The sequence below is a fragment of the Tauraco erythrolophus genome, chromosome 5 (assembly GCF_009769465.1).
Source record: "Tauraco erythrolophus isolate bTauEry1 chromosome 5, bTauEry1.pri, whole genome shotgun sequence".
Classification (NCBI taxonomy): Eukaryota; Metazoa; Chordata; class Aves; order Musophagiformes; family Musophagidae; genus Tauraco; species Tauraco erythrolophus.
The window spans coordinates 41,618,143-41,643,967 of record NC_141469.1 but is presented as its reverse complement, the minus strand read 5'-3'; the positions used below and the strand labels follow the sequence as shown (position 1 = coordinate 41,643,967).

Genomic DNA, 25,825 nt, shown 5'->3' with positions numbered 1-25,825 from the left:
ATCTAATTTCTATTATTTTCAAAAAAAATAATTGATAATCATTCCAGAAACAGACTGCAAATCTCTTTAAAATAATTTTGAAATGTCATCTACTGATACTGTCCGTTTCAGCAGAAGCTCTACCAGCATTGAATTTCTGGCTATTTTATGTATCAATAACAACAGCGTTCACTTTTCAGATGTTTCAATAAAAACCTGTAATGGTTTCTATGTAGTCAAATGACCTATCTTTTCCAGTCTAACCAATCTCTCTTGCTCTAACCACACCTTCTTAAAAACCACTTCTGGCCCCTTTGCAGTCTTATGGATAAACTAATACTAGTTTAACACAAAAGTAGTACCGGCAGGCTTCTGCCATTCCAAATTCTCTCTGTTGCGTCCATCTCCTGTCTCAGAAACTCTTTTCGAATGACTGAGTCACTTGTGCTTGCAAACTAAGTGAATAATTTCTAGTAGGGCCATAAGAAACAATAAGAGTATTCTGTCAAAGCAAGAAATAAGTTATCTTGCTAAATTTCTAGTTCTAATAATTAACCAACTGAAAGAAACATCAGACAGTCTGCAACTAAGAAATGGATGAATGCAAGTCAGGTATACTAGTTGCAATAATAAAGTTGCTAAAGTTAAACAATTAAACACAGTTCATTTTTTCTTATTTAATAAATAATATAAAAAAGTGAACCCGTGGTTTTTTTGGTTGTTTGGTTTGTTTTTTACATTATTGGAAAAAAGTGTTTCTTATCTAACTCCAGCAATAATACAAGCAATAATGAAACCGATTTAGATTTTTGGGTGGACATTCCATATCCCGTTTAAGTGTAGTCCAGTGTGCACAGCCTCACAACTACTGATGACTTTTCCACTCCTGAGGTTGGTCTTCTTCTCTGGTTCCACAGATGGCCTCACTGTTCATTTGCAAAAAAAAAAAAAAAAAAACCAAAACATATTCCTTGGTTAACATTGGAAAAAAACCACAAAACCGTGGTAAGTTTCAACACCTCATCAAAGCGTAACTACTTTTATGATATCATCATACAGGTGTTCAATTATGTTTGTCACATCAACAGTAACATGACATTTTATCTTTAGCCTTGTAGAAAAAAAAAGAAACCCGATATTATATGTAAGTACACACAGAGTACACTTGACAAAAACGCTTTTATGTGGTTTACATTTCACTTTTATTTAATCCTCAAAACTGCCCATATTGCAGGGTTTTTCTTGATGAAATATGGAACTGAGCAATTAATTCTACAAAATTATGGTAAAAACTTGCTCATTTTTCTACCTTATTGCTAAGAAACTTTACAGGTGCACAGTTTGTAAAAATAACCCTTTTAAGACTGAATGCATACACATGCTACAGGATTTTTAAAAAAAGGACACTAGCATAGCACCTCCAGATGGGGTAAATGCAGTGCTGAACACAGAATGTTTACAAAGTTAGAACTGCTCATTTATTTTACAGCTTCTAAAGGGAAGAAATTGTTCAGTCCTAAAAGGGTTAAGTAGAAACCCTAATATACTTCTTTTTCTAACAAAGCTGCCACTCAATCCCACAGTACAGTGCTTGAAAACAAAGTCAAAAGTCTGGCACAGGAAAGTATACACATTTGTTCAGTACTCATAAACACAGCTGCTTTTGAAAGAAAGTAAATAATATAGTTAATAATTGAAGAGCGTCTTAGTTTCAAGATGGACACCTCTATGGAGTCATTTAACCTACAAGTGGGTAGCTTACTTCCAATAGATAATTTGTTTCACTTGGCATTAATATTTTGTATATGGGGAATTCACTGATTTATGTGTGGAGCTCATGTCTTTTCAGGTAACAATTCCGATTTTGTAAGTCTGTGCAATGAAAAGAAGTACACAAGACCATTATTAACACAGTTGTGGGATGCCCTCAGGGCAAATAATTAGGAAAAACATCAGCAGCAGATTAAAGACTACACTAGTGTTGAATTCTGAAATGCAGTTCCAAACAAAATAAAACAAGAAAAGGCATAGCTAAATTTGAGCATTAATTTGCTTCTTCTTCCTATAGTTGGAACTATAACAACATTCTGAACACAGACTCAATTTCTACGTATACAGAATTAACAGCAGACTTAACAGTGAGACTTGAACCGTTGTAATAGTTTCATACTGAAACATTCTAAAAGTAGTTTCATGAAAGTCTTGAGATATTGTTAATACCATGAAAATTGATTAAAAGCTCACAAGGCCAATAAATGTAACAATATCACCCCACAGAAAAAAAGTTCAGGAATATATCTGAACAACTGGACATCTTAACAACAGTAAGGACCTGGAAGACCATTTCTGTACTACATAATAACTATTGGCAACAATGGCACCATGAGCCGAAGGGAAAAATGGGGTTTAAAATGGTCTTGTAAGCAGAACTTAATAGTCTCTTTTCACTCACTTGGCTGTAGTGTGTAGAACAGCAGAAATTAAGCTGTCATTAGGCTCTTTACAAGTCAAGGAATATTCCATCTATTGGGCAAAATTATTGCAAGTAAAGAAACTGAATATAAAAAGTATTGCATTTATATGTAAAAATTATTTTAAAATAATGAGTATAAAAGCAGGTGTCAAGTTCTGAAAAGCTATGTAAAGTAGTCTTTGAAGGTTAAAAGGCTTGTTACGGTTTGCTGACTGTGTGTATATCACAGTTTGTTCTTGAACACCCTTCTAAAGCTGATATATATCTTGCTTATTTTAATTCTCGGTCTAATTACCATAGAACCATTCTATGATTCTAATTAGTGATGAAAATCTGTGGCTCTGAATTCAGCCATACTGTAAGATACGTACGCGCTTCTAACAAAAACACCGTGAAATGATTCCTGCCACAACACAATTAAAACAAAATTTTATAGCACATACAAAGGTAAACAGATTTGCAAGTAAATGCCAGTAAACAGTTTAAAATAGAGATAAGGCCACAATGAATTCTGCCCTTGGTCACTGAAACGGAGATGAGGTGAGGCAGTATTCACTCGTGCTACGAACCAGCACTGCGACTATGTCACGGGAATAAGCTTCGTAATACAGAACAGCAAACATGAAGGCCTGTGGTACAATACAAGCACGTTTTAGGACAGTGGCACTCATTTAAACTATCAGCTAAACATGCTTCGTAACCAATTTCTTCCTTTAACCACGTTGTTTTCACACGTACAACGGAGCACTAAAGCAAACAAGTAGAATGGAGCGTCGGAGTACACAAATATGGTGCAGAGACAACGTTTAAAATGGTGGTGGTGGATGATGAAACTGGAATAAGTGGTCAGAAGTAAAAACCCCACGAAAAGGGTCAAAAGATAAGCTTGTAAGCAATGCACTGTAGGATGCCACAGGTTCACATTTACACAGCAGTTGTGGCTCTTGCTTCAGGGTATAGAAAAGGCTGAACACACCATAAAATTTGTATTTTGGCTTTTAAAGAGGAAGATCACGCTACCAGAACTTGTCCTATGAGTCTATGCCTAGTGCTGTGACTACAAATGAACTACCAGGGTATACTTTCAAATACAAATGAAGCAGGCAGGTCTACAAGGAGGGACAAAACATGGCAAAGTCAAAATGAAAAACAAATGCAACAACCAACAAAGTCAAAGTGCAAATGAGCCTTGAATTTATGATGGAGAGAAGACTTGAATGTTGCACAAGCTGTTGGCAGGGAAAGAGAAACCCACAGGAAATAAGGATGGGAGGAGCTGACATCTTCATAGTGCTTTTACGATTTTCTATTTGCCCATTTCTAAGTATTAAAATTTACTTCTAGTTTTTATGGTATGGTCACTTCACAATGAAAGCACGTTCTCAATACAAGTGTTACACCAAAGTCTGGCCTAATTCACTGAACAGTATAAAGAAAAACATGCTTGTTGTGACTCTCAGTGATGAAGGGCATTACCTACCAATCCCATTTGTAGCACATACTTCTCATGGTATCTTAGTTACATGCCAACAAGACAGAAGACATGCTGCCAAATGAAGTTATTGGGAACATTCCACTTTTGAAATAAAACATTTAACTTACACTTAATACAAATTATGTACAAGATTAGAAAAACCTGAACAGATCCTGAAACATTTTCAGATGCAATATGACTGAGCAAGGAGGAGGGGGAGTAACCCAGTAACAACCCTTCAAAAACACCAACGTAGGCCTGTGACATGAACAATCATTAACATGATTGCTTGAGATGCCACTTTAAAAAAAAACTCATGTAATGTTAGAACCTCATGAATTATCACTATAAATACATATTTAAAAAAGGAAAACAGAAATAACTATTAACAATGACTGAAAACAGAGCACTAAAGTTAACATACATTGCATGTATTGCAGGCAAGGCAGAGGCATTTTTTTAAAGCTTTTGCACAGACTTCATATAATCTTAAAAAAAATATGCTGGCCTTTACAAGGTTCTACTTGCTGAAATAAAAACAATTTCAGTTCATAAAAAGTCACAAGACTTCAGTTTAAAAAAAGGAACAGTTCCAGCCACAGACCAAAAATATATATATTTTTTTAAAACTGGAAGAGTATGGTAATTAGATTATACAAGCATGGTCAGGCTTGGAACCTGAATATACTTCAGAGCAAAAGCTCAGAGGAAAAAAAAAAATATAAACTATTTGGTAACAAAAGTGTACTATATGTTGTGATACAAAAAAGGTATGGTGAAAATGTACCTTTTATACTAAAGCTTATACAAGGTCCTTGGTCCATAAAAACTATGTTGTGTTCATGTTTTCTAGTTTGCTCAACATGTATCCCAGCCACATTTTTTGTTTCTTGCCCATTAAAAAAAAACAGCTGAAAAATAGATTTTCAATAAAGTTCTTATGTTTTGGATGTTTTGTGTTTTTTTTTTTTTATTGTGGCTTCTATGTTTAAGATCAGCACTTGCAGGTAACAAGGTTCAAATAATATCACCTAATATGGAAAGGTGTTTTCCCATGAAACCACAAAAATCGTTCAGTTCTCTTGAATGTAGCACTTAAAAGTCAGTTAAAGTCCAGACAAACAACGGTAGTTAGGAAACTACAGTTGCTGTAGATGATGTGACGTTGGTTGGATTTGTGCTGACGTTTGTGTAACTTCCCTCGCTGTTTGTATTTGTTTCACTGGAAGCCATGAGGCTTGAGTTGGCTCTGAGGATTGCTCCAGCAGCACTGCAGTGTGGTCGTGGCCCTGGTTCCGGTGTGTATGTAAAGGTAAGGCTGGTGGAGTAAATTATGCCATCGTTACGGACCAAAGTTACTGGAACCTGGACTGGCTGACGGACCCACCTCCAACCCTCTCGAAACGCAGAAATGTCTGGAACAACACATAGCATGCTCTCTGCACATCTGAAAAACAGGAAAGTCAACTGAGTATAATAAAACTTAAGCTTAAAGTATAGAACAGAACAGTTGGAAGGGGCCTACAGCAATCATCTAGTCCACTGCCTTACAACTTCAGGGCTGACCCAAAGTTAAAGCATGTTGTTAAGGGCATTGTCCAAATGCCTTTTAAACACTGACAGGAACTGGGCATCAACCGCCTCTCTAGGAAGCTTGTTCCAGTGTTTGACTACCAATAAGAAATGTCTCCTAATGTCCAGTCTGAACCTTCCCTGACTCAGCTTTGAACCATTCTCATGTGTCCTGTCCCTAGATACCAGGGAGAAGAGCTCAGCACCTCCTTCTCCATGTCCCCTCCTCAGGAAGCTGTAGACAGCAATGAGGTCACCCCCCAGACTCCTTTTCTTTAAGCTATACAAACCCACAGTCCTCAGCTGCTCCTCGAAGGACATTTCTTCCAGCCTTTTCATCAGCTTTGTCGCCTTCCTTTGTACACATTTGAGTACCTTAACATCCATCCTTCTTAAATTGTGGGGCCCAGAACTGCACACAGTACTCAAAGTGAGGCTGCACCAACACTAAATACAGTGGAATACTCACCTCTTTTGACCAGCTGGATGCGGTTTGCCCTCTTGGCTGCCAGGGCACACTGCTGACTCATACTGAGCCTACTGTCAACCAGCACCCCCAGATCCCTTTCTGCAGGGCAGAAAGTATATACTTGAGTGTATACACAAGAGTATACACTCTGCAAAGCATCCAGTAAAATGTAATCACCATAAAAGCAGTAGGAAACACTATACCTGTACATTGTTTCAGCTTCCACATCCCCAAACCAGACACGTAAATTTGGAGTGAAGTTCTGTCCTGTAAGTTCCAACATTGCTACATCTCCGCCACCATTCAACTGGAAAGGGAGTGAATTGAAAAGAAAATCCACAAAAAAACATGTATTAATAAGAACAACCCTCCCTCTCAGAAAAAAAAATAAAAACCACAAAACAAACAACAGAAAAAAGTCTTCACATGCATACAAGAACTGTAAACAGTGCTGTTTCTATCAGCTGGACAAAACTGAAACACACCCGCACAACTGAACTGTAAAGAGTAAAACAACTAAAACATACTGCCACATAATTTGATATTCTGAAGGATAGTGGCCAATTAGAATAAAAACTAACAAGGTTTTGAAAACAAAGAATCTTTCAGAGAAGACGTTAGGAGAGCTTCAAGTTTTTCCACAGCAGAATGCTGATTTTGTCAATAATGTTTCAGTCTGATTCTCTTTGATCTGTAACTGGCTGTATTAAGAGCCAAAATCAATTTCTAAATAATCAAACAGAAGTAGAAGTCCTAAGGATATCACTACCATACTATTTCAAGAAATAAAACTCTTTATGTATATAACAATATCATTCCTATGACAGATAGGCTTATGTATTCTGAAATGTAGGTGAGAAAAATTACTGCAACATAAAGTAATTTACCTATTTATAAAGCTAGTACAAATGTTTCCCTACAGTATTCCACAAAGGTACCATGAAAGTTAAATCAGTATGACAAAAATGCTCTCACATAAAAAGAGTTTATTCAAAAAAAACAACCAAAACAAAACTTACTTGAAGACTTTCTACAACAGGCACAGGTGTCACTGGAGCATGGACCGGTCCCATCCCCTCATAAAACGTGTATTCTGCTTTATCTGTGCTAATGATTGTCCAAGAAGCTCCATCATTAATCATTTCTTTATTTGGTTCTTTTGGGCATGGAGTGGCCTTAGAAAGAAAGAAAAGTTTTAAAATCTGACCTGTAGACTTGTTTGCCAGTCACAGAGCTAAAACCCAACTCAGTCAGTAACAAAGTCTATTATTTCAAGAACATGTTTCCTTATGTTTTTCCTCTAACAAAATGATCTAGAGAAGCAGCGACACACATTTTGGCAAAACCAATAGAAAACTAAAACCTGTGATAACTCGCACCTGTGATACTGTCACCTCTCCAACCTTCTGTTTATTATTGGGTTTTATTTTAGTACAGTTTTCAATAGCCATTAACCAACAAACTACAACTAGAAGTAGCTACTTTAAATTAGATCTTGTATTAATGTAAAGTGACCAAACCAGCTACAGACTGAAATGGAACACTTTTCATTAATTATGAAATGACAGAAAACACAAACTTGTATTTCAGTGTTTGTGCAAAGGCATGGGAGAGAAGCTGAAATGACAACCTTGCAAATTAGTCAGAAACTTGCACTATCTCCTTGTAAACATTACTAAATTAGTATACACACATACATAGAGTACACTGACAACTATTTTTATGGCAACAAAAGCCTCTCTGAACAATTCCATTATCTAACAACCAATAAGGAAATTGTGTTTTAGTTAAACACAGGAGAAAAAAAACAGGGCTCAAAAATTCTAATTTTAATATCTAAATTCTGTTTTCTTCCATCAAGCTTTAAAGATATCTAGGTATGTAACCACAACCTTTACTCTTCAAAATTGTTAGATAAACTTCAATTAGCACGAATTTCCCATTTCAGATGAAAGGAAGTTAAGATCAAAGCTGCATTCTCCTGTGGACTCTTCATTCTGATACGATCGTGTAAAAAAGCACTGGAAACAGCTTGCAAGGTAAACATGCAATAAGGATAGCAACTACAAATCTTTCCCAGCTCAAGACCCAATGGATATTTTTATTAGAAGTACATGGAGCTTTTAAAATACTAGCTCAACTTCAAAAGAGGAAGTGTTGTATACTATCTCAATGAATGACATTTATCCTACAGGGTGACTACAATTCCTGTTGGCATGAATGGACCCATGTATTTTAACTCATGACAAAAATATGGATATAAAAAATGAATGAGCCTGTACAAGATCCTTGACTGGCTTTTTCAGACCTGCCAAATCCCTGCCACAGTGGAAGGCAAATGCCACAGAATTTGTTCTGAAAGTCCTACTATGTCAAGAATCATTTCTCTTCTCTCTCAAGGAACACATTACTCTTTCTGTCACAGACATTGCTGAAAGACTATGATTCCTTTTCCAGAGCAGCATTGCTCCTTGTCACTTCCAAATACAGCAGTTCACCTCCAGGCACTTTTTCCCCACCTCTTTCCTTTCCTTTTATTACTAAACTTTCTAAATAGCTGGTACTGGAAGGTTGAAATGCCTTAACACCATGCTTAGTACCTCGTGTATGGACTGGCTTCACATGGAGACAGGATGGGAAACAATTGCATAGTATCAGTGGACAAAGGACAGAATTCCCCGAGAACAGGTAACTACAACAAGGACACAGACAACAGGAAACCAAGGAATATAATATATTTGGAGTAAAAAAAACAAAGAAACAAAAAAACCCCAACCCTCAAACACCACTAACCTCTTTGCCCCCAAAAACCCTACAAAAGCTCTGGACCAAAGGATATTAAAGAAATGAAATTAAAATACATGAGAAAAAGTTGTGGGCTTTTTTTTTAATATAAAGCTAATTAAAGGAAAGCAAAAAGCAAAAGGTAGAACTTAACAGTCATTCTCTCTTGAAAAGGCACAGAAGCCAACAGTGCAGTCCCCTCCCTGAGAACAGCATTGCTATCAGTATTATTCAACATCCTCAGCAGTGCGCTGGTAAAGCCAAATCTTCAAACTTCTGTGTGATCCTATTTTTCAGGTAGTTAAAAATGTCGATACAATTGCACGGACTGTATGTCCAGAAGGACATCAAAATGAACATAAAGGGCAAAAAAAAAAGTGGTAACGCACTTCAATTCAGATAAAAGTGAGGTTTCTAAAGAAAAATTCTGTAAGTGATGCCCATAAAATACTGAACTTGGAACTGGTAGTTGCAACTCGGGATCCTGGAGTCACCATTAACAGTTTTCCAAAATCACCAGCCCAGCATGCCAGTGGCAGCCACAAGTGGCAACACAATGTTGGACATGATCAGAAAAAATGAATACAAGGTATCAGGTATTATTTTGCCAGTATAAATCCTTTGTTCATCTAATTCTGTAATACAGTGTGCCGTTCTGCTCTCCTCATCTAAGACAGCCATAGTGAAAAAAAGAGAAGGTACAGAAAGGGCAAACAAAAATCACGAAGGAGCTGCTAACCTTATAAGAAGAAATTGAAGACTGTGACTCTCCAATTTGGAGAGAAGAAATTGAGATGTTGATAGGCAGGGCGAACATAGAGCTGTTGCTCACCAAATCCTGCAAAACTGCAACTAGGAATCACTCACAGAAACTATTAGATCATTCAAAACAAATACAGCAAAAGTTTACTACACAGATAGGAAACCTTTTGAACTTTCTGCCACAGCACACTGCAGAAAAAGAAAGCATCAGCACATTCAAAAGGAATCAAACTGATGCACGACACACCTACCAAATGACAACACTAAACAACAGAATCAGGGACGCAGCCTTTTACCCCCCCTTAATACAAGAAGCATGAAAGCTGGCAGAGTACAACTGCACTGGACTGCACAAAGCAACCAGGTCTGCCTGCTTCCTGTAAGCACCATCGCCTCCTGCTGCTGTTCGACATAGATACGGACTATGCTCTGATCCAGTAAGGCATTATTTATATTCTTTCTGTATCCTCCAGAATACATGGACATCTTTAAAAAGAGATCTGGCTTGTACTTCAGCAACTGAACTTCAAGGTTTTTGCACGTTCATGCTAACCTGCTGACTTTTTTTACAGCCCCTCTGCTTTAAGCCTCTATTTTGGTCTATTTCATCGAAGAAGGACTTGTCACCCTAAAGTTTGGTTGTTTTTTTTTTGTTGGGTTTTTGTTTGTTTCTTTGTTTGTTTTTACAGTGACCACAGTCTGTCTAGACTCCTACTACAGGAACTGTATTCAACAGAACTGCTTAAGAGCAGGCAGGTGAAAGATGTAACACATTCCTGTTTCTGGTCTTCTGGTCCAAAGGAAAAAACAAATAAAATGGGATTTCTCTCCTTCCACTGGTAGAACAAGTTTATCTTCCACACACTTACCAAACAGTGATAACAGCTGATGTGCAAGTTACCACATTTTATTCAACAAGTAAAAGCAGCAAGTACCTACTCCATTGAAAGAATTTAGAATAATGAGTTGTCCTTTTATTTAAGTCCTACCCATGTGGAAAGTTCACAGCTCTTATCTGACTGGGCACCATGAATGCTGCAGAAACTGAACAGTGGTAGGATGTCCTGGTAGTCCCACAGATAAGTCCAGCATGACGAAGTAAGGCAGCTGTCAAAGAAGCAGGAGTTTCTTCTTCATTCTACCTGGACTTGTGCAAAGCGCTTGACGCTGACCTGCATGAGATCCTTGTCTCTAACTTGGAGAGACATGGATTTGACAGATGGACCACACCGTGGATAAGGAATTGGCTGGATGGTCACACACAGAGAGCTGCAGTCAATGACTCGATGTCCAAGCGGACACCAGTGACCAGGATAGAAGTCAACTGAGCCTTTAACAATGCTTCTCGTCCCTACCCTTAAATTAAGGGAAATCTTTAAAAAGTTAGCTTCCCACTTTCCTACCTCTACCTTGCTTACCCAAGAAGCTACAGCTGTTCTCCTAAGGAAGCCCCAAGTCTTTCCTGAGTCAGGTCCTCCTCCTGAATGCACAGCATTCTCTCTCAACACCCTTTGCTATTTGAGCTGCCCTGGATGTTTAAAGGAAATTACAACACTTAGGTAGGCCTGAACTTAGCTCAGTCTTGTTACTCTGATGGCAATTACCATGCTGAAAGTCTGCTAAAAGCATGCTAACATACACCCGAGACTAAAACCACAATTTGTCAGCATATTGTGTAAGCTGCCAGAACAATTGTACACTGTGGTATTTTTTACAGCTCTCCCTAGGGGTTCATTCCCATTACAGTAACTTGCTAGAGATATTTTTCTCCACCTGCTGGAGAAACAAATATTTCAAGACTGAGACAGCTACATTCTTTACAGTCAAATCAAATTTCTGTGGTCAACTCCCATAGCTGTCTTATGTTTCTGCTCTTAGCCAAGAGCAAGACAGTGCAACTCTGCCAAGTTCATCATAAAATAAGACTATCATGAACTGTATCATTTCCTGTTTGCCTTAATCTTGAAGTGGATGCACAACTAAGTGGTGCAACTCCACTGGCATATGTCAACATGTTAAGCCACGGTATCATCATTACATGCACAAATTCCTAGTGTGTTTCCATTTTTTCCATTGGAGAAAATAGAATTCATTGTCTAGAAAGACATGGAAGAAGATTATGAGGAAAGAAAAAAAGATTTGGAAAGAGACAGATAAAGTTTGTTGCTTTCCATTCTCATTTTTTTCAAACCAAAATATTAGACTCGCATTCAAAACCAACTGCAAAACTGACATTCATACATATTTTGGGATTATTTGGGAAAACGTCACAACCACGCTTCTCATCTATTGAAATAGTTTTAAAAAACTCACTTGAAATTGGATTATTCTCTCCTGCGAAAGGCACAAATACATTCTCTCAGTGTCTTTAAGGTAAAATGCACATTTATGGAGCTGCGATACTGGATCATCTGCATCCAATAACGCTGTTTGTTTATCTACTTTTCGAATTATCTGTGAATGAAAATTGTACATATATATTTAGGACAATTTCTGTACTTCATTACATTGTAGATTACACATACTGTTAGTAAAAGAAGTGAAAGGTCTTTTTTTTTTCTAAATCTCCATGCCTCCTGTTTTAATACCAATATTAGATTCATAATTCCCAATGCTTTTGAAACAAGAACATAACATGGAAGTGACGCTCAGTACTACAGCTTCAATGTGCTGCATGCACACATAGCTAATCCTTTTTGCTATAAGACTGGGAAAAAACTTGAAGCTTCAGCAAAATCTACTTTTGTTCTGCTTCCTGGTACAAAAGAGCAGTAGGTCAAGTGTTAATGGATGTCTACAGAAGCTTCCACCATCGATAGCATCAACAACATTCTGTGGTAGACTGGCTGCTGAACCAAAACAGCTGAAAATTAAGATTTACTTTTAAGATGCCCTTAAGCACAGCTTTTCAAATACAGCAATCATAGTGTATCTTAATAATAGTCAGTTATTAAATATTACTTAAAGACAACTGCAAAGAACAATTGTTCCTTACATCTGGTAGTTCAGCAAAAAAAGTATCTGCTGACTTAATTTAGAGCTGTCATACTAATTTACTCTTAGAAATTAAAAAAGTTATTCCCTTACAGACATTGAAATCTGTAGTTTGGAATTTTAACTCAACTTCTAGAAAACAGATTAATATTTTGTTTTATGCAACATCAGCAGAAGCAGCAGCCAAAGCGTTTGAAGATTTCTAAGTCGACAATCAAAGCCAACCATGTCCTCTGGGATTTCTAATGATAATAAATGGCATTATTAGCAATATAAGTTTCAAGGTTAACTTGTTTATTCCAAGTTCTTTGCATTTACCTATAAAATGTGTGCAAGTTACCTTTTAATCGCATCACCTCCAAACAATCTCGCAAGGTGGTATGACAAATGTTCCCAATAGCAAATGTAACAGGAACCTTTAGTCTAATTTGGTTTAATCTATTTCCACCTACAAATAAGGTTCATGGAATAATAAATGATGAAACCTCCTTTTGGCATACGAAAATATTAACATGAAGCCCACAAAGAAAGTGAGATCCTCTGACTGAATTTCATGTGCGTTGAACCTGATCAGTAGTAACCACATCTGGATTTTTCTGTCAAATAATGTGATTTAAAAACGGGAGGGGAAAAAAGAAAGATCTATTTAAATGATCATTTTATACCATTTAGTCTGAGCAGGCTATCTACTTTTTCAGCTAAGTTTGCTATTGGGAGAGAATGAGAGAATTTCTCATCACGTTCCTAGTAAAATAAGCCCAGGAAGAGTAACAAAAACCTGCCTGCAGGGAAGTTTTGGTTTACATTGGCACATTCTAAAAATTGTTTCTAGTTAAAAGTGGAGTTATCAAAGCCTTGTATGAAATTCATAATGGGCTGACAAACCACAATTTCACAAAAGTTCTCATGTGAAGCATTGTTTATTACTCACTGCATAAAATTCTACTTAGGCTGGCATTAAGTGCATAAAACAGGACAAAAAAGCTGTAATGATACTTCAATTTATTTATAAAACCATTACTGTGTATCATAATCAATTTTCTATCTTGTCACAAAGGCTGAAATTGTCTGCTTCTTAAAAAAAGGTTATTCCAAAGGCACTTCCAATGATCCATATTTAAAACAGACAGTATTAATAAATGTCCAAAATGCTTTTGCAAGCTGATTCTGGTACAATTATATATTCTTAGAAGTACACAGAGTTCTTTTAGGTTCAAATCAGCAGAATGTTTTTAAAGCTGTGCCGAACTCAACAAATGGAATAGTCCTACTGTCAGCAAAGACTTTACTCATCTATTCAATATTAATAGTTAAAGTATTTTGCTACACTGGGACCTACATTACTGTTTTTAAAACAGACATTTCCTTAAGGACAGCTTGCAGATTAACCTACTTTGGCAGGTTTGAATTCTGAAAAATTCCCTATGCTTATTTTACAAGCTGTTCTTTGCTTACAGAATTAATCTGCAGATATAAAAATACGCTTTTATTAAAATGAATGCCATTTTCCATACAAAACATGTATTACCAAAGGAAGCATGCAAAGCCAAAAATTGTAAACAATGCAAACCCAACTATGCAATTACACCAAGTAGCCATCTACAAATTAATTACAGCATTGGAGAAATTAAACTGTACCAGTCTTGGGAGTGCCATGCCAGTAACTGAGCACACAAGTTTGACAGTCTGCCCATAATGAATGTAGCCGTCTCTCACTGTGAATTCTTCTCCTTCTGATTCATCATCATCCACTGTATGAAACAGGAATTTTCACATTATGTGTTTTAATCATTGTTTTTCTCATGGAACATTTAACATCACATAGTACACCAAATATACACTCAGTAACAAAACAAATCTGCATATGGGCAATTATTATAGAGGAGAAAATGCAGGACTTTTTTTTTGTGGGGATGGAGGGAGGGAGGTGAAAAAGTATATTGCTTCATTTTTACTTACAGAGGTGAATGTAAAATGCTCCCCACTGTTGTGAACTGGCATGGAAATTACCACCTTCTACGTGCAAATATCTGGTGCTAACTGTTTGGGATCGAAGTCTATTAAATAGTGCCACTTTTGTCCCTGACGCAATACATACTGCAAGGAACACATACAGACTTGAGATTATAAAATTACGTCATTATTACATAGAAAAATAACAAAAAGTCAAAAATACAGTAAAATAAACTGATGAATACTGGAAATCAAGAAATAATTCTTAACTATTGGTTAATTTAGAAAATATTTATATCTGTGACAGGCCAAAAATAATCACAAAATTACAAGTCGAATAACATACATAGTGGCCGTTCTCCAAAGGCCTGCTAGTTCACAGAATTTTGCCACTTAGCCAAATGGGCCAGTGCTTGCCAGCTGAAAACTCCTTCTCTTCATAGTTCTCCAACAACTGATAATCTGAGCAGAAGCTTTAGCTTACCCTCATGAAGTACTTAAGACAACCTTCAGTGATCATTTGAAGTATTAACAGAAATTATTCTTACAAATCACAATCAACTGAAAGGAACACAGACATAACTATAAAATTGTAACCATGCAACTTGAGATTTTCTCAGATCTGAACTTACTTATTATTCAAAAGAGAGAAATGCTAAGTCTGCTCCCCTAAAAAAAAAAAATCAGCAACTAGCATTTTGTCATCAAAACGGGCATGTTTCTTCTACTTGGTTCACAATTACTATCGAAGAATGCTTGGTTCGTATTCACTGTCCATCAAAACTATCTGTCTGAATACAAAGTCAACAGTGCATACTCTGAGCCCACGGGCGTGAACTGCACAGCAACAGATTGCCTTTAGTCATGTGGCAAGCTAGCGGCCCCGAGATCCACATTCCATAGGTGAATGGGTTCCAGCCCAACACAGATGGAAGAGCCTTTTAAAGCACTAGTGAAGAGAGAGAGAAAAACAAACAAACAAAAAAAGGCTATCTCTTGAGGTGCTCCAGTGGTATGCAGGCAAAAACTTCGGAAGAAAAGCAAAAATGCTCCCAGCTATACATTAGCACCAGAGATATCTTTAGTTGAAAAACATGGTAACCAAATAAATCTGGGTGAAATATCACCATACGGATTTCTTAACCAATTACTTAAAAGGAACCATGCAAGAGATCTTAAAAATAAAAACAACATGAAAATGGCATGAGACAGTAAGAAGGTGGCTGTGATAAGACGAAGTGCAGTTTGGATAACATGATGCTACTCATTTATCACAATCTGTAAGCTATCTTTTCGATACTGATCAACACATCCTAAGCACCAGGTAGAGCATTCTCTATGCATTTGTCTACAAGGATTCACTCCTCAGAATACAGGTGTTTTAGTGGACCTTTTATATTTACTAAATAATTAACTGTGACTGCATAAAACTCAACAGTGTAACCTATTTTGTAATACTTTAAAATACATTGAAGGGTACAGTTTTGAAATACATTAGAACAAAGGGATATTGAAAATTTCATTGTATTTACTTTGTAGTCAGGCCTCAGAATATATAAGAAAATATCAACAGGAGGCAAAATGAATTGCTACATAAAGAAAAGAACTGTAAAATACTTACAGTCTGCGTTTTTCAGTGACTGTTTCTTTTTAGAAGGTTTGGAGATTACTTTGATCCGCTTACTGAGGAACACACCGATGTCGTCACTATTGCCATAGAACATTTTTACTGACAACATGAAGTGCTTTCTCTTGTCTGAGTCTGATATGTATAACGTTTTGGCAGTGCAATAATTCTGCAGGTGAAAACATACTGTTGTTCCTTCTTTCAAGTCAACCCAGTTCAAGAAACTATGTATATTTAATTATGAACAAAATAGGAAAACTGATGCAATAGTTTCTAAAACATATCAGAAACTGCTTTTTCTATCTCTTCCATATGGATATCTTTTATGACTACTGTTTATCTCTGTGCGTTTTACACCCAACTTCATTACTTTACTGTCTTTCTACAGACCCTTACCAGGACTGGAAAACAGATGATTAGAGACTATAGCTGTGTCAAAGCCATCTCTGAGTGGTTGAGAGCACTACTAAAAATTACAATTGAGTAGAACTATACAGACAGTACACTGGGCATGCACAAGGGGCTGCCTGTGCAGAAAACATGTTGAGCGTAACTTTTCTTGAAAGGATGGAAGATGACTGGGTTTTGAAACACTTAGAAAGTTACTTTTGGCTAAGTGTTTATGCTAGGTGACAACAGGAGCTTAAAAAAAAAATAAAACTCAAAAAGAACTTTCATTATTCTGTTCCTATTCAGCAACATATGAAGCATTTCCAAGTAGATTGTGCTGGAAATACTAGGTAGCTATAAAATATTGCTTAATAAAACAACCAGCTAAAACAAGCACTCGTGCTGCTGGTTCTATTCCAACTATTTAAGTCATCATAAAAATCTTTAAAAAATCCTGTAGCAATTTATATCACTGTAAAAAAAAAAATCTACTAAATTTATTAAGATGCTATTTTAATTGTAGTTTTATGCAAAAGGACTTAAAGACCACTTCTAGCAGCAAATGTTTTTTAGATACTTCCTTGATAAGATTATCCTTTCATGCAAGCCAGGGAGAGGGACACAGAGTTTGGGCCAGAAACCTTACTTCAGTAAACCAAGGATGCCTACCAAATAACATAACAGTTTACTGACTCTGAACCAACAACCTACAAATGAAAGGTTAGTACCCTGCTATGATCCTGAAACAAATCCACCTATAAAATTGTCCGACACATTTTTGAGGGATTTTTTAAACCACTTATGTAATGTCTGATACAGTGTAACAAAAGTTAGCAAAAATAAGCAAAGGTATTCCTTGAAATATGCACCATATAGCTATAATGTCCTTTGCAGTAATCTGAGTGGCCTATTACAATTCTTCTACCTTTCCTTCCAAGTTCAGCTGCTGCATTTCTTGGTCGCTGTTTCCTATTCCAATGAAGGCGCACGGCTGTGACTCTTGCTCAGTGCAACCATCTCGTTCCATTTGCTCTTTTTTTTTCTTCCATCCACTGCCCATAAGGTAGACACATGGAGGAGGACAGAAAAACCTGAAAATGAAAAATGCATTATGAGATTACACACAGCTTTCAAGAAATTTCTTAAGACAGGAACTGTTGTGTACCCGAAGCTTTCGCAGCCCATTCACACTTTCCATTCGAGTTTATACATGCCCATCCTTCATTTTCCTTGAAAGATTTTCTAAAATGCAAATAAAAAAAAGAGAGAAAAAGCAAGGAAAAAATCAGCATGAGATGCACTGTCACCAAGTATCTTTCCAGTTCAATATATAATAGGTTACAGTCTGCATCACTATAAAACAAAAATGCTTTCTACCCTTACAAAGAAGAGATTCTCAAACCAAGTCAAGGCCTTGGAAGTGATGACAGTGTTTTGCTTTTGTAGGTGCTTAACACGATGCAACAATTAATACACACAGAACAGTTCCACAGACTAATTTAATGAACAACTGCTGACTACAATTCCTAAACATTTAGTGTTTCATCATGAGGAAGGAGGAAGTCTACTTTGTCCAAGCATAAATCTCTCTTCAGTTTTCAAATGGAATAGATGATTTTACATCTTCATCAGCAACTTTAAAAGATACGATCCAGTCCTTTAGCAGCACCGACTGAAATAGTTCTAGATGCTACTTACAGCAACATGTTTGAAATTAAATGCAGCATTATAACACAATGTATTGGTCCTGAAGTTTCTGCAAACTGTTAAACGCAAATCCTAATCACTTTTGAGTTTAGCTTAGCCAACAGCTGCAGTGTTTTTATCATCACTTAGTTAAGATCCAAGTTAAAAAAGCAGAATGAGTACATCCAGTTGTGAGGTAGCTAATGAGGCATGAAGGGAGACCGTTAAGTGAAAAAGTTTTAAATTATTCTATTTATTTCAAATTGGAGAGTAGTGCTTAACTTGGCACTTCTGAAATCCAAAGACGACTCCTACCTTATACTGGTAGGTAAGTAGGATTTAATTTTTTTAATTTGGCTTGGGACAACTAAGTTCATGGATTATTTCTATTAAACACTATACAAACCTCGATTAGTGGAAGTCAACTTTAGTATGAAAATCAAGTCTAACAGACTTCTTTACTTCAACTATTCAGTAAAATTATCTTTACTTTCCATAATAGATATAAAATGCTTCTCTCTTCTAAGTAATAGAATTCTTAACAAATGAAATCAAAGTCCTGAGATAATCACATAATAATAACATGTAAATACTAAGAGTCTATATAAATAAATGCAAGGATTTGTAATAATTCCAGTTAATGCACACAATTAATGTATATTCTTTGTTAGAGAAAACCAACCAAATTTTAAATTTTACTGCAATTCAAAATGTCTCAGTGATTGTGATAATGAGCAACAATTACCTACTGCAGGCAAAAAAAAAAAATAAATCAAACTTTCTATTTTGCCAGTAAATCCAAGCAAATATTCTTCACTTAATTTTGCTCCTTTTAAAAGACAACAAAACTGATGATATATCAATATGCATACAGCTTAAATATCTATGAATGTCTTTCAAAAGTATTGTGCTCTGGCTTGAAAAAAGACGACCTAGAAAAGAGAATTTACAGAAAGTAGTTTGCTATGTGACACCAAAAGGTGCACATTTGACAAGATCATTAAATTAATTTGTGAAACTGCTCCTACAGATTATTCTAAACAAATAGAAGCAAATGCTATATTTCCTCTATTATGATAATCCATTTCAGCAAAGACTTATAACAATTATTTGTTCTTTTTATCACCTTCATGCTGTTTTGAAGCGTAGAAATTTTGATAAAACATGGAATTATGAATTAACAAAAAGCAACTTGCAGAAGCAAACTAATAGAAGTTTAACAACTAACATTTTTTCATGTCCTTATTGCATTGGTTTTAACTATTTGTATTTTATTCTTTGGGGTAATTATGAGTCATATGAAGGCTCTGGAATTGTTTTTCTTCCAACTGAAAATGCAGAACACAGAGAAGCAAGGCAACAGGTAGAAACTCGCCGATTCACAAAGCAGATGTTTCCTGATGGAACTGTCAACTTGAGAATATACACAATAAACTATCTCAGAAATAAAATGCAACACTTTCACAGTAGCAACACAAGAGAACACCTCCACTAGCCCAGCCATGAATCATAAAGCTGAAATTTATAGTTATCAACATTAGAATGTGTTACTGTAACTTTACTGCAGCAAGAACAGAAGTTCCGAAATTTGAAAATCACCCCACACAGAAAGAGTAAGCAGTAATAAATGTTACGAAACAGCACAGACTGTGTATCCCCTTTTGCTTGCTATTGCACCTTTTGCTGCTTCTGCCACTTGACCTCTGTGATACAGCTTTCTTCATGAAGACGCTGAATGATGCATCAGGGGTACATTTAAGAATACCATGAGTTTCTGTTACCTGCCAATTAAATCCTCCCCTTCCTACTACAAATTTTTATCTCAAAAGCAGGAATGCATTTCCTACTTTTCAATTCCATTTATTTCAAACAGCCCAGATGACATGACCTAACTTCCCTCAAGCACTTCTCTTCCCTAAAGGAAAAATGATCTTAAGAGGATTTATGTTTATGAGGGAGACAGCACAATGACAACAGTCAAGTTCACACAGTTTCTATTAAAGTACAAGGTGTGTATTTACTTTCTACATGACCAATCTAACTTATACGCTCTATATCACCCCACATCTAGATGTAAATACCATAATTGTTAAAAATCTATTTTGAAGCTCATCTACTGATTGCCGCAACTTTCGGCATGTTTTGGGAAAACAGGAAACCAAAACAAAGCAAGTACTAACAGCTTTTTTTTTGTAATTACATTATAAAAGACATATAGATATACACACACACACATATATATATATGCAGATGGGAAGGAAGCAAGAGCTTAAGAAAGAGTCACATTTTTACTATACTACCATGGGGTCAAGCAAGGGCAATGATCATGCCCAAGTACTGTTTAGGAGGCCTACTCTACTTTGCCATCCCAGATGAGGGAAACAAGACAGTGATCCTCTACGAATAATACTTTTCAGATGGGGGTTATGAACTAACTTCAAGGTTAGGAAATGCAATTTTTTGGAGAAGAAACTTAAGTAACAGATGCATTTATTCAAGAGCGGATCTTTTGGAAAAACTCAGATTGCCAGAGAAAGCACACCATATATCTAGCCGGCTTTTCAACTCTCAAACTCAAATGACAACACAAGATCCTTTCAGTGTTAACGAATGTATCCCACTAATTTTCTTCTGAATAATTATAAGATATTTCCAATAAAGAAATAACACACAGACTAAACATTAATATCAACCTTTATTAACAGAGCAATGCTTTGCAAAAAAGAAACCAAACCCCTTGTATTCCAAGTAGGTACAACACCACAAAACAAACATTGTACATTTACCTTTCTTCCTCACGTACTCTTTTGCATTTTTCTTACTGGTTAGAACACAAGAAAAAAATGCCAAACTTTTTCATATCCTTTTTCATTCCAGCTTCATTCTAAACCAAGTCCATTGAAAAACTATGGCCACTAGATGGCAATGAAGACCTACAAGAAACAATTTTTAATCCATTCATGAAGAGAAAACAGGCCACAACAATTAAAGCACTCCTAAAACTAGAACACAGAGAAAAACCTTGGAAAACTATGACTTACTGAACAAAGAAAGAAACTTTTGAAGCTGGGAGAATTTTAAGTTTGGTTAAAACTACCAAACAAGAAGAAATAGCCTGGACATTCCCAATCTGAATGGGTTTTCCTAGGTGTTAGCCTTTTATTCACCGTTCAGATTTAGACAAGTACAGTACGGGGGCTTTTTACTTCATATTTACAATCCTAAGAACTCATGTATAGAAGAGATTAACTATAAATTTTATATCCAATATAGTGAGTAGGCCATGAGTATTAAAGAAAGTCTCTTTGATATGTATAAAATAAAAGCTGGAAACAGGTTCTCTCATTAATGAAACATTTCTGATGTAAATAGGTATGTAAATGTTTATGAGAGAGGCTGGCTTTCAGACAACTATAAAGGGGAAAACAGAAAAAGACAAACACCCCCCCAAAATAAGTCAAGTAATTTATTTCCAGTATTACTGATGGCAAATAAGGTAGGACAATGTTTGGTGGAACAAATGAAAGTACTCTTCCTTTGACCTTTGATTTACAAGGCCTACCTCTCTTTTTTCTTTAACCACAAAACTAAAGTTAGACTGAGTAGGATGTAAAAATTCTTCTCAAGCATTAATCTGACCTACAGTAAAAAGAAAACTACGTTGGAGTGAAAGACAGCTCTGTCTGGTTCTTCTGAGCTTGTTCAGAATTTTCAGTTACAAGAAGTAATGGTGGAAAATCAGGTAGGATGTAATTTCCCCACTGGATTTATAACATATTCTCTTAATACCTCTTCTCTATGCCATGAGTAGACTGACAATTCCTTGTTGAATGATCAGTAAAACAGCACATGACATTCTTCCATGAGGTAAACACCTAACAACTTGATCTAAAAAGCACGAGATCTGTTAAGGATCAACTCTGTGAGCTCTTTGATTACGGTAAGTATACCAACCAGGAATGTGTTTCCTGGACAAAACCTATTCCACACTTGTTAGAGCTGCTTGACGAGATGTAGATTCAGTGCTTCCTACTTGCTGATATAAAGCACAGTGGCTGAACCAGAGTAACATTCTGGGACACCAAGTCTCTGCAAATACTTCATGCATTTAACACATCTCTACAACATTTTGTGTGGACTCCTAGTTTCTCGGAAGAGGCTCTCCGTGATGCTCCTCTTATGCATCTTCCAAGAATTTGTGATCAGTGTAATTAAAACGATTAGCAGGTTTAAATGAAGCTAACATTGGGACTGATACTATCCAGGAAAGGACAGAGGATCAAACGCCAAAAAGTAAAGGGCGTCCCCATAGAGCTTTCTTACACTATAATTTAATGGGTCACTCAAGTGAAGAAAGACCGTGGTACTGCCAACCTCATGCCTGACTCCAGGATCAGTAACTCAGTAAAGCAAACCACAGCAAGCTGTTGTTACTCATCTGTTCAGACAGATCTTTTCCATCAGACCAACTGGAAACACAACGTTTCTCCACTGGAAGAAAACCAAGCTGAGATTTGTCTAAGGATGCTCCCCTTTATTCCAAATGACTTGAAGGGAAGAAAAAGCAGTTTCAGAGACTTGACTGCAATAACGGAAAAAGGAATAGGTTGAGTCTTTGGTACCACCTGGAATATTGTTTTAAATCAGACAATCACTGAAGGAGAAAACAATATTCCTTCAGTCCCTTCAGCCAATTCAGGCCAATCAACACAGAAAAAATACGGTACTTCAAGTAGAGAAGCTACCCTAACTGAACTTTCCAGGAAGTAAGGAAGCAAGAGGTAGAAAGTAAAATAATATCAGCTTGTGTCATTGCCACCTAGTTCTGATGCATTCAATGCTCTTTTCAAACCACAGGCTTCTGTTCAGACAGGCTTGCTTTTTCCAATCATCCAAGTCATCCCTGTGTTTATCTTACAGAAGTCTTTGCCTTCAGGAGGATTTAGAAGTGTCTACCAGTTGTTTTTCTTAATGTTCAGGATGACATTAACAGGGAAGTTTTTCCTTTGTACCTGTGGGTCAATTCTGAGTCAGTCAAGGCAGAAGATGTGTTACCCACGTTGTTCTGAGCACGAAACTACTCCTTCTTAGGAGCTGAAAGGACTAGCAGCATTCATTAAATAAGTCAATACTACAACAACAAACGAAAAATCATTAGGTGCTAGAGTGCTGAGGATGAAGTAGTGGAGCCATGGGGCAAGCCCTGGAAAAGGCAACGCTTTCAATAACGAGCATTAATCAGAGGGCAGGCACACTCAGTTCTGTGAAGAAAGTATTTGTGCAGAAATCACAGGAGCTCCTTCACTAACAGACGTAAAACAAGACGTAGCTACATCATTCTCAGGCTAATCAGTAGTGATAACGTTTAAATTCAGAACAGCATGTAATCCACGACTACCAATCTGGCTCACAGTCTCTGATGAACTATGTCTTGGAATCCAAAACACTTCAGTCCTTTAAACTGTTGAATGTTCATACTGTTCAGATCCTGAAGAGAAGTCTCAGTGAATGGTAAACACGGAAAAAATACAAGAGGCATAAGCCGAACACCCACACTCATCAGGACTAAACATCACCTGAGTCTCTGTCAGCTGAATGCCTTTGAAAAATGACAGATATCCAACAGGAAACATTAGGCAAAAAGTCTTAAGTTCAACTAAAGTCCATCCTTAAGCTTCTTACCTCTTGGCTTCTTTATTAAACTACAAAACATTGACTTTGGGAAGAGCAAGGCTTATATGAAGAGTCCACTCAAAAAAGAAAGAAGCCTGATTTCACTACTGTTATTTAGGGACAAATATCAAGAACACTCTCAAATTAACCCAGACAGTCTCCATCCAGGTATCAACAACCTAGAATTGTGTTTCTGTGAGGCCTATTTAAACCAAACCACACTACGTGAGATCTGCACCGTCTACAGTGAGTTTTCAGAGTATCTCACCATCGACTAAGCCTCATCAAAACACTGACAGGTAGTTATTGTGCTTACCTGTTAATTACGCCATGCAAAGTTTATTAATGATAAATGTTTCCCATGACTTCACAACAAACAAGGTTTAAAGACTGGAACAAAACGTGAAAGTTTGTTCAGGGCTTTTTTAGGTTCTATATTTACTTGAAAGGCATATCAAATTTAAGAAAGAATTCCTTTTGTAACTTGAATTCTTAGTTATGAAGATAGCGCAATTTAACTTACTCTTTCTGGATCAAAAATTAATGAGATTATATCCATGCTATAATGAAGGCCCATGGAAAACACGAAATTTCTCCTTAAAACAGGTATGAAATAGGTTTCTATCTATAAAGTAGATGCATGCAACAGCACACATGGATCCAAGCATTTAATAACTGGCATTTTTCTTTACACTAATAACAACAGGACATCATTACTAATGCTAACAGTCTGGGAGCTAGCAGAACAGTACCAGAGACAGTCAAAATGGTTCATTAAGATGTAAGAAAAACTAAAATATTTAAACTGAAAAATGAAATCTTAGTATGTATTCCAAATTCCATTTCATACTTATAGGAGAATGGCAATCATTTTACCATCATGTTATTTTATAACAAACATCCAAGTATTTTCACTCCTAGTCACCTTTTGCAGAGCTCTGACATTCTCTACACTCATTTGACATGCTTCCATCTTTAAAGAGGTGAATCTGAGATACCTTTCATGAACAAATGCAGTTGTGCTGGGATAGCCAACTGAACTGCATCTGACAAAATCTAAACTGGTAAAAGAATGCCTAAGTCCAGTTAGCAATCATTTGGAGCAGTGAGAAACCAGTGACTAGTTTACTGAACATTACCAGTACTCAGTAATGTATGTGCCAGAGTGACTTCAACAGCATCAAGTGAAGCATACGTGCATATTCAAGGCAACAGGAATTCACAGCAATGCTATGAAACGCACATAGCAAATAACCATTTGAAGCTTTGCCTTGTATTCTTCAGAACATTTATGTGAGTTTTCCAAACAGTAACAGAACTTTTAATAATCAAAATTACATGATTTATCTTTTTATTGTCTCCCTTCTTTTGATGCAATTTGTTCTTCAAAATCATGATACACGGGACAGCTTTGCAAAATGTTCCTGTCCTCATGAACTGCTCTGGCCTCAGGAGAACAAACTGACACAAGGTCACTTTCTTATCTGCAGGCACACCCCTCATTTTTTGGGAGTAATAGGCTTAACTCATCTGCAGTAAGGAGTTAACTATGCAACTCTTGAATGACAGCACAACTGAGAAGATAACAATCAGATGTCCCTGTACTGCAATGAAAAAATCTTTTTAGTTGTTGAGTTTGCTGTAAAGGGTTAAAGTTAACATTTACTGCTAGTCAGACCTTGCATTGCCACCCTTTAAGTTTGGCAGTGAGCAAGAGGGCTGTATAGTTACATAGCAGATATACAGCACACTTAATCTGTTTCTGTGCCTTTCCTCTTTCACTGACTTCCCATTTGATTCTCATCACGAATTTCAGAAAGTTCTAAAAAGCACTTTGAGTAAACAATTCCATGGAGCTGCAAAACCTGGACACTGCCCAAAAGAAAGGATTTGAGACACTGGCTAACAGAAAAGATGACACATTGAGAGACAAGTACTCAGGCACAAAACACTAAAGAAGAGTTGAAAATATAATCTGCCTCTCTGCGA

The 25,825-nt window shown here is 36.6% G+C and overlaps 1 protein-coding gene across 4 annotated transcripts in view; it reads right to left on the bottom strand.

Moving 5' to 3' along the window:
* Nucleotides 1-1,084: 1,084 nt before the first annotated feature.
* RBPJ (recombination signal binding protein for immunoglobulin kappa J region) overlaps nt 1,085-25,825 on the bottom strand; it is a 65,368-nt gene continuing 40,627 nt past the window's right edge. For 2 of the 4 annotated variants that reach the window (XM_086611386.1, XM_086611385.1), the window contains exons 4-11: nt 17,403-17,568; nt 16,082-16,256; nt 14,467-14,604; nt 14,146-14,258; nt 11,827-11,967; nt 6,987-7,142; nt 6,171-6,274; nt 1,085-5,373 (exon numbers count right to left, since the gene is read on the bottom strand). In XM_086611386.1, the coding sequence (XP_086467512.1) occupies nt 5,058-5,373; nt 6,171-6,274; nt 6,987-7,142; nt 11,827-11,967; nt 14,146-14,258; nt 14,467-14,604; nt 16,082-16,256; nt 17,403-17,568 (1,309 nt within the window). In that variant the 3' untranslated portion in view covers nt 1,085-5,057. Of the gene's footprint in view, nt 5,374-5,967; nt 6,067-6,170; nt 6,275-6,986; nt 7,143-11,826; nt 11,968-14,145; nt 14,259-14,466; nt 14,605-16,081; nt 16,257-17,402; nt 17,569-25,825 lie in introns of all 4 variants that reach the window. The other 2 variants (XR_015222144.1, XM_086611387.1) reach the window with 2 other exon arrangements.